A 9,568-nucleotide genomic window follows, 5' to 3' on the forward strand; every position below is an offset into this window, starting at 1 on the left:
CAGGATTTCAGTGCAGGTCGAGCAGGAGTTTGGCTTTTCCTGCTGCACAGCTCTGGTTCCCCAGAACACGGGAAACATTGGTGCTGCAAACTGCACGTCCCCACACAGCCTCTCCCTCTGTGTTCTGCTAAGGGCTGGAAATCTCACAGGGGTTTTTTTACTGCTTTTTCTTCCCTTCCAGGACAACGGGCCTGCCCAGAGCCGGAGGTCACTGCCCACCATGGAGAAGCAGCAGATGCTGAACGTGCAGCACCATCACCCGCCCCGGCTCCACAGCAGCAGCAGCTCCGAGTCGGCGCTGCCCGCCCAGCTCAGCGGGCTCCACATCTCCCCAGCCCTCAGGTAGCACCAGAGCGTGGCCCACACACCATGTCCCACCCCCTTTCTCTTCTTGAAAACTCTGCTTCAGGGCTATGAGTTGAGGCTGGGATGCGCCTGGAGCCCCAGAGGTGCTGGGGCAGCTCTGTTAGTTGAGTGTAGGTGGGAAAACAGAGCAAAACAAAAAGGGGGTTTGGAGAGTCCCAGCTCTGAACAAAATGCCCACGTGTATTTCTGCAGCAGCTGCAATGCTGAGGGGAAGCTTGTGATGCTGAAACAATGCTCAACACTTTGTGTCAGAGGTGGGTGAAGGTGCTGGTTTGCCAGGTCCTTGCAAGATCCTTCTGCTGCTGGTGGGGACAGGTAGATGAGCAGCCTCGGATCCAGTCCCCAGGCTGGGGCTCATGCCAGGGAGTGGCGGATCCTGGTTTTTCAAATGATATATATCACTGGCAGAGTGGAAGGGGTTTGCCCTCCTCAGCACTGGGATCACAGCACCACAGAGCCTGGAGCAAACACTTGCCCTGGGAGCTGGAGGTGTCCGCAGAGAAACTGAACCCCACTACGTTTGGGATGTTTATAAATGCAAAATCTGCTCAGTGCAGCTGCCCAGGAGGCTGGGAAATAAATAATGCTTGTAGGAGAGAAAAGGCTTTTGTGTAGCCAAGAAAAGTTTGGGTGGATAACTCGGATTTTGAGACAGGCCAGGCTGTGGGCTGAGATGCTTTCAGATGGCTGATGCTGATTTATGCTCCTCCAGACTGGCAAAATACTCTGCTAGAAAGTCATGTCTGTCTGGAGCACAAAGAGCAAAGAGAGTTTCTTTGCAGCTCAGCGACTCCGTGCCTGCACCAATCCAGCTTCCAGTGGTGCTGGGAGCCAGTGTATTCCCTGGGCTGCTCCAGGAACGTGAAGGCAGTTGGAAAGAGGAGAACAGCTCAGAAAAAAAATATTCCAGAGAACAAATTCTGATGTTATCTGCCTGTGAGCTGAGAGCTGGGAGCTGGGCTTGGGCCTTGGAGTGGAAATGGGTCAGAAGTGTGGACTCCTGGAATATGTGCTTGATTGGGCTGGTCCAAACCTGCCCCTTTTTGTAGGAAATGTGTGAATTGATGTGCCAGAGATGGGCAGATGGGCATTTGGGGAGGGTTTGGGTCAAGCTGGAGTTGTGGGGGTGGGTCCTCAACAGCCCTGACCCTGGCAGCAGTAGCCCTGTCCCTCTCCAGAGGTTGGACACCCAGAAGAAACTGATGGGTCACTCCCAGAAAACAGAGCTTTGGCTTTTCTTGGAAAGTCAATATTGTCTCCTTTTTTTTTTTTTTCCTCAGTTTGAATGTGAATTTTATTTCTTTTAAAGCAGGCAGGAATATAATTCTGGTGGAGAAAATGAGTCAGAAAATAGCTAACTGTGTAAAGGTGTCTGCTGGGGCTCAGGGCTCTTCCTGTTTTATTTGGTTTATAATGACCTTGGTGACCTTCTCCATGAAAAGGGAAAGTATCCCCTTCCCCCAGGGCTGCACTGTGGGGCCTCAGCAAAGCTCAGCAGCACTTTAATTCATCTGTCCTCAGCAGGACACTTAAACACATACCCAAAATACTTCTTATTCCAAACTGTTTCATGTTTTGATGTGTTGAATGAAGTGGAATAATGGTTGGAATCACCCTTTGTTGTCTGTCCTGCCCCCATCATGCTCCACAGGGACCAGGAGCTGGGGTGGCTTTTGATTTAAGCTCTTGGTTCTGCCTGGCAAATGGATCTTGTCATGGAGTAACCTCCAGGAGCTCTGATTTCTGCGGGTGGTGAGGGGGTTTGCCTCTCTCCCACCACTGGCTGCCCTGACAGTGCTTTGAGGGTTGGGTGGATCTCCTGACTTGACATAATTAATGCAACACATTGTTTTACCCCTTTTTTTTTTTTTTTTCCCCAATAAATTCCATGTGTGGCAGAACAATTTGCAGTGTCTGTGAGCAGCTGCCCTCTTTCCTGAAGGCATCTGGTAACTGGGCCAGCCCAAGCTGTGTTGCTCAACTGGAGCTGAGCAAGGAACAAGTTTAACTTCCCAGGTTCAAGGGCTGTTCCTGGGACAGACGTACCTCCAGGCAGGGAAACCCATGGGAACAGGGAGGTGTTTGATTCAATCTGTGGGAATGAGGAGGTTTCAGTACCTCCCTGATGAGCCGACAGTTGCTTTTTATATTTGACTTGAGCCTTTTTTGCTTTTCCTTAAAAACAGCCTCGACCCCTTGAAGTCTCTGTCACGGAACAGGAATGGGATTGATGTGGAGTCAGATGTCTACAAGATGCTTCAGGATTATGAAAAGCCTGTTTCAGAGCCGAAGCAGTCCGGATCCTTCCGGTACTTGCAGGGCATGTTGGAGGCTGGTGAGAATGGTAAGGAGGTTGGCACCCATAGGGTGTCCCTGCAAATCCCCAACACCTCCCCGTGACCAGGGCTGCTGGGCTTGAACCATTATTTGGTCCCTCTGCATCCTGTTCCTTGGCCACACACCCACCAAGCTGCTGTTGCAGGCTTCATCTCCTTCTCATTCCTTTGCTGAGGTCTAGAAGCTTGAAAAGCCTGTGAAGGACCCACCTGTGAGTGCTGGTGAGGTGGGTAGGTTTTCAGACCCCTCTGCTCTCCATCATGTCACCTGGTTTTGTCTGGGTGCTGTGGCAGCCCCACTTCAGGCACCCTGCAAGGGCAGCACCCTCCTGGCAGCTTTCACATCAGGGGGGCAGATGCTCTGAGCAGCATCTGGGGGCTTTAGCAAAGTTTGTGGCTGACTTGGGCATCGTGTGAAAGTGGGATTTGCAAACAGCCCCTGGGCAGAGCTGCTGGCTTTCCTGACTCCCTTCGTGAAGGGCAGGGGCCTGAAGTGGTTGTGCAAGATCCCCAGTGGGGAGCCCTGGGCCTGGTGAAGCAAATGGCATTTGCATAAGGACGTGGGATGGTCCTCAGCAAGGCAGGGATAGAGATCAGCAGCTCTTGGCTCACTTCTCAGGTCTGTCACAGCTTCCTGCCTGGGTCATTAACACAGGCAGGAGCCAACTCTGAGCTTCAAACACTAAGGTCCCCGAACTATCCATTGCAGCTTCTCTTTAGTCACCTTTCAGCCTTAAGTCCATTGGGGCTTTTATGCTCAAGCTTTCAGGTGTCACTTTACAATCATTAGGCAAGGCTGTTCCTTCTGCTTCCTTCCAAGAGCCTCATACTCCAATCATGTGAATCTGGGAGCTTAGATTTGATGGGAAAACACCAGCTACTGCAAATCTCATTATGAAGCTGCATGAGGTGGCAAGTCAGGCTGTTGTGTTTCAGTTTCTGTGTCTATAAAACGGTGGAGAACCCTGTTCTTTGACTAGGAGGATGTTGCTTCTTGCTTCACGAGAAGCATGACTGCAGGTAACTTCTGAGCATCAAGGGTTTCCAAGGGTTGAGTTTTCTCAGTGGTGCTGAGGCACGGCTGCAAAGCACAAATGGGATCAGCCTTGGAAGTGTGGGGGGCAAACATTAGAGCCCCTCCCTCCCATGGCAGGAAAACCCATGGTAGGGATGAGTTCCAGATGTACCTTCAAGTCCTTCACCAAGAGTGAGCAGGAGCAGCTTCCCAGTGCAGGGTCTGCTGCACCCCCAGGTCTCCTCGTTAGGAAGATGCAAATAGGAGGTGACCCTGTTAATCCCAATGAACACCCCAGCTGCCTTCCTGCCCTCTGTGCCAGGGAAGAAAATGGCATCTTTGCTCTTTTGCTCCCACCTCCCTTAGTATCCCACAGCCCTGGGGTGGCAGGAACCCAGCACTGCCCTTTGGGAGGAAGGGAGAAGGACAGGGGGGTGGATTGGGGCAGGGTTTGGGGCAAGGGTGCCAGGAGAGTCCCAGACCCTTCCCTCTTGGCCGTGCTGGGCACTGGGATGTGCCACTGGCTGCAGGACACGGGCTCGTGCCTCGGTGGTTGCAGCACTATCAGTGTTTATTGCATGAGGGATGAGAAATGAGGTGAAAAGCATCTTTCCTGGCACAAAGCTCTGGGATGTTTCAGCACAGTTGAAATCCCCGGGAGTGTTCCTGCTAGGTTGTTTTACAGCTTCCACCCCTGCTCCTTTTTCCTTAAGCCTAAAATAACACGTTTTAGCCAGAGTCTGCTGTGTGTTGTCCTTTTACAGTCAAGATCTCCTCTCCTGAGGAGCTGGGTGGCTCAGGCAAGGACCTGTTTTATATGGAAAGTGTTTCTGCTGGAAGCTGTATGTTCTTCAGCATCGCCAGCCCCATCCTGCACCCTTAAGGAGCAGCATTTTCTGAGGCTGAAGGGATCACAGGAGTCATAGACTCACAGAATCATTTTGGTTGGAAAAGAGTTTTAATGTCATCGAGCCCAACCTTTCCCCCAGCACTGCCAGGTCCACCACTAAACCATGTCCCTTTCATTGCCTCCTTTCCTGCCCTTGGGGCTTTGTGACAGGAGGCTTGGTGCCCCAGGAAACCTTCTCTTGTATCACAGTGTTGTATTTTAGATTAATTTAGATTATTTGAGATGAAATGAGTGTTCTAAGAAGAAACATGCAGACAGTCCTGTTCTTGTGTGGTTTGATTTGCCTAATCTCCACAGCCTTTCCTCTCTGTCTCCTTGCCTGATGGTGGATCTACCAAATGCACCTGAAGTGCTGGTGTGGCAGAATCTCTTCTTCCTGGAACTTGTTTGAGATTTCTGCAGTTTGTCTTTCTTAACTCATTACATGTATTGCAGCCAGATTAATCTCTCATCTCTGGATTCAGGCTGCTTTGCCTTTTGATAAGGTGTGTGCCCTGAGTTGGTGCTGTCACCACCCATGGATGGATCACCTGATGCAGCCAGTGCCTTCTGGCACCATCTGTGATCTGTTAGGATGAGCAGAGGGTCAGTGCAGTGTCCTGTGGTCACCTGCAGACCTGAGAGCTGTGACTCTGGAGGTCGTTGGTCTCACTGTTTGGTTTTTTCCTTACAAACAAGTTGCAGGTTCTGCTGTGGCAGGAGGAGCCTCTTCTGGCTGCTGAAGGGGGAAAAAAAAGGGGGTTGGAGGGTGTGTGGAAAAAAAACCCCACCAAATTTTCAATCTGTGTCTGTTTCAAATTCTTGGCAGGTGAAAAACTCGACAGACTGAGCAACCCCAGGAGCATCAAGTCCCCAGTGCCCAAGCTCGGCGGGGCCGTGTCTGGGCTGCAGATGCTCCCCGAGTGCACCCGCTGCGGGAACGGCATCGTGTGAGTGTCACCCCTGGGGGGACAGAGCCTGGGGGCCTGGCTGGGCCAGCTCCTGCCGGGCACGGGGGGTTACAGGTTATAGCAGAGGACCTTGAATTTATAGCAGAGGACCTTGAGTCCGGAGGAGGGTCAGAAGGTGACCAGAGGGCTGGAGCAGCTCTGCTCTGGAGCCAGGCTGGGAGAGCTGGGGTGTTCAGCCTGGAGAGGAGAAGGCTCCAGGGAGACCTTAGAGCACCTTCCAGTGCCTGAAGGGGCTCCAGGAAAGCTGGGGAGGGGCTTGGGACAAGGGCAGGTGGTGACAGAATGAAGGGTAATGGTTTTAAGGTGAAAGGGGGGAGACTTAGGTTAAACATCAGGAAGAAAAAAATCTTCACTATGAGGGTGGTGAGACCCTGGCCCAGGTTGCCCAGAGAAGCTGTGGCTGGCCCCGGAAGTCAAGGAGGCAGGGTGGGTGGGGCTTTGAGCAGCCTGTGCTGGTGGGAGATATCTCTGCCCATGGTAGAGGGTTGGAACTGGATGACCTTAAAGGTCCCTTACAACCCAAACCAGTCTGGGATTCTGTGATTCCAGGGCTGTATCTGGAGCAGAATACCTTGCATCCCTTTCTGGTTCTTGCTGCCCATCTATAAACCTGGCATTGAGCACCACACTTTGGATTGCCCCTTTTAAGGAAATCTCACAGCAAACCAGGGATGATTCATGGTGTGGTTTCTGCCCACAGTAGCTGCCCAGGGACTATGCCTAGGGCTGGCACTCTTTTAGCTGCCCTACAGAAGGAGAAACACCTCGAGGGTCAAGTGGAAGAGGGCAGCAGGTTATTTGTTTGTTTAAAAGTTACTCTCCAACAGATGGATGTTGGCTCTGATCTCAGAGAGCAGGAGTGGTTTTCTGCTTCATCCTACTGTAATTTATGTTCTGTTGTAATTTATTCTTTGGCAAATGCCTGTGACCAGGTTCTTGCTGGTGCTGTGAGCAGAGGGTCTCAGCTCCAGGATCCAGGGTATGTCCCTGCCCAGCCCAGCCAGCAGTGCTGGGGGGCCACTGGCTCCCAGCCTTCGGGTCTGGGCAGAACCTTGGTTGTTGGGGCTCTGCTTTGCCTCAAGCCACGGGGTGGGTGCCCTGGGGGATAAACAGGCATGGAGCACCCCTTCCCGTGGTAATATGGTGGAGCTGCACCTGGAGCAGCGTTGGGCAGGCTGAGATGTTGGGATGGGAGCCCAGAGTGACCCCCACACACTCCCCTGCCCGCTGAGCTCCCGTGTTTCCCGGAGGCGGCGGGAGGAGCCTGGTTGGTGCCCTCTCTTTCCCCCCACTCACCCCACCTCTCCCCCGGAATCCAGGGGCACCATCGTCAAAGCTCGGGACAAGCTCTACCACCCCGAGTGCTTCATGTGCGACGACTGCGGGCTGAACCTGAAGCAGCGCGGGTACTTCTTCCTGGAGGAGCAGCTGTACTGCGAGGCGCACGCCAAGGCGCGCGTCAAGCCCCCCGAGGGCTACGACGTGGTGGCCGTTTATCCCAACGCCAAAGTGGAACTGGTCTAAGGCCAGGCTGGGCTCCCGAGGAGCCGTGTGCCCACCCACACCCCCCCCAGCCGCCGGCAGGGCTCCGAGCAACCCCCCCTTCCCGGCGCCCGAGCTCAGAGGCCTTTTCCCAGATAAAACCGTTCACGCTTGGGACCTCCCGGGGATGGTGTTGAAAGCTTAGGAACAGGTTTTTCCCTTCTTTTTGACACTCTGCTTTTCGGGTTGCTGCGCTGGGCTGTTACTCTGTGCCGTGGCCTTGTCCAAGTTCTCTGTAAATATGGATTAATCCTCTACTTTGTTTCCTAGAAAACCAGTATTCCTTCCCCCCCCCTTTTTTTTTGCCCCTCTCTTCTTCTGAAAAAGCAAGGAGGATGTTCTAAAAAGCTCAAAGAAAATAAGGCACTTTAACAAAAGAAGCTGACTCCCGTATCCTGACCTTACCCTGCTGCCCTGGTGGTGACAAACCAAGCCCCTGAGGAACCAGGGACACGGTACCATGGGCTGGGGTCCCCAGCTTAGCCCCATCCAGCAGATGTGCTGCAGAAGGACTGTCTCTTAGAGCAGTATTTGCTGTGAGATTCCCTGGATCAGGGCACTGCAGTGCAAGGTTGACAGGCATTGATCCCAGTTCCCTGAGACGTCTCCACACAGAGCACGTGATGAGGCTTTTTTTCTTTCTCCTTCCACTGCTAATTCAGTTCTGTCATCAGATCCCCCCTTTTGAGGCAGCACCTCAAAAGGACACTGAGGTAGCAGAGCCCACCCTGCTCTTCCCTCCCACACTCCTGCTCCACAGCTGCCCTTGCTCGGGCCATCCTGACTCTTTACCACCTCTTGCTGTATTTTTGTGGTCCTTTATTTCTAGATCCCCAGACTGCTGCCATGAGGTGGTGGTGATAAAATCCCTCCAGGCACTTGGGAAGTATCAGGAGCAGCAGGGAGGACCAAATCCAGAGGCAGCAGGTTTGGATTTGTACCCATAACCCAAGGCAGGTATTTCAGCCAGGTCCATCACCCACTTTATTTCATGGGGAAAAGTTTTGTAGGATCTTGGGATGTTGTTGGCAAAATGGGATTTATTTTTTTTTCATGTTAGTGTTTGGAGGAGAGAGTTTAGTCCCTCAGCTACTGGTGTGGTGGGAGCCAATTTTTGGTACCACAGAATTACTTCTGCTTTGTACAAGCCTCCTGCCTCCTCCTCACTTGAGAGAGGGAGGACATGGGGGACAAAAGTAAACGTCTGTGCTGACTTCCCTTCCATGGAAAAGGAAAATCAGAGAGGGGGCAATGGCCAAAGCACTCCTTCTCCTTCTGGCTTCCCAGGACAGGGGGCTAAGAAATCTGGGACTGGAGAAGGGTCAGGAGCACTATCTGTGCCATTTCTTCTACAGGTGCTGCACCCAGAGGCAGGAGGGGTTTAAATTATTCAAGTACAAGAATCACGTGGGAATTTTTATCACAGTGCTGACCCTGATTTTTCTTGTATTTGCATAGCCTTGCTTGGTAGGTTGGACCATCTGAGGGGAAATACTTGGGACAGCTGTAGGTGATGAGGAGACTTTAACTTCAATCCAAGCTCCCACAAGTGGGTTTTTCCATGCGGTTTGTCTCGTGATGCCCTTTCTTAGGAATAATCAAAGCATCTGATCCCCAAAAGGAGCCCAAAGCTGGAGCTGCCTCTCAGAAACCCATCCCAGGGCACGCTGATTCCTGGCTTCATCCAGTCACGGGGCTTGCAGGAGCTGCCCAAGGCTGGGAGAGCCTCTCCTGTCACCGGGGGACAGTTTGATTCTGTGGCACGTGGGGAGGGTGTGGCTGAGATCCAGAATAAAGTTGTGCTGTCGGTTTTATGTCTCACAATACAGAGCTTGGCCTTTGCTGGGTCTGTGGCTCTGAGAGCCTGGTCAGGCTTGGTCAGTGTTTTGGGGCGTGTTGGTTGTTTTTTTAACTCCTGGGTCTCTCCTGGGACCCCGTGTCCCCTCGGGTGCCAGAAGGGCCATCGTGTCTCGGTTCCTGTGATGCTCCAGAGCTTCTCCACCTCTGCCCAGTGTGAGGCCCAGGAGCTGGGTTTCCTAGCAGCTTTTCACCAGCCCCAACGCTGCTCAGGAGGCACCTTCTCCCACCTGATGGCCCAGGGGCTGCAGCTGTGCAGGGCTGGGAGTGTCACCTTGTCACCTGCCCCATCCCTGTGGGAGTGATGGTGGGGGCAAAGCCTGTTCCAAAAGCCCTGTCATTGCTGACCTTGAACCCCAGAATCCCACAGGGTGGTAGGAGCCTGGGACCAGGAGCATGAGGGCTGGCCCAGGGGGGCTCAGCAGCTGAACTAGGGGGGGTGTTGGCTTCTCTAGTGAAATCTCAATGGGTCTGCTTGTAACAGTTGTTTAGTATTTGATTCACTGGTATGTGGGACAGCCAGAAGTGATGTGAGTTCAGAGCCTGCAACAGAAACCTAATCCCAAAGGTTTGTTTTGGAAAGTGTTCATAT

The 9,568-nt window shown here is 52.7% G+C and overlaps 1 protein-coding gene across 1 annotated transcript in view; it reads left to right on the forward strand.

Moving 5' to 3' along the window:
* PDLIM4 (PDZ and LIM domain 4) overlaps positions 1–7,101 on the forward strand; it is a 23,698-nt gene extending 16,597 nt beyond the window's left edge. Inside the window, exons 3-6 of the mRNA XM_010001216.1 lie at positions 182–342; positions 2,553–2,710; positions 5,436–5,556; positions 6,897–7,101. Of these exons, the coding sequence (XP_009999518.1) occupies positions 182–342; positions 2,553–2,710; positions 5,436–5,556; positions 6,897–7,101 (645 nt within the window). The remainder of the gene's footprint in view (positions 1–181; positions 343–2,552; positions 2,711–5,435; positions 5,557–6,896) is intronic.
* The last annotated feature ends 2,467 nt before the right edge of the window (positions 7,102–9,568 follow it).

This window comes from Chaetura pelagica, unplaced genomic scaffold (assembly GCF_000747805.2).
Source record: "Chaetura pelagica isolate M959 unplaced genomic scaffold, ChaPel_1.0 scaffold177, whole genome shotgun sequence".
In the NCBI taxonomy this organism is placed as follows: Eukaryota; Metazoa; Chordata; class Aves; order Apodiformes; family Apodidae; genus Chaetura; species Chaetura pelagica.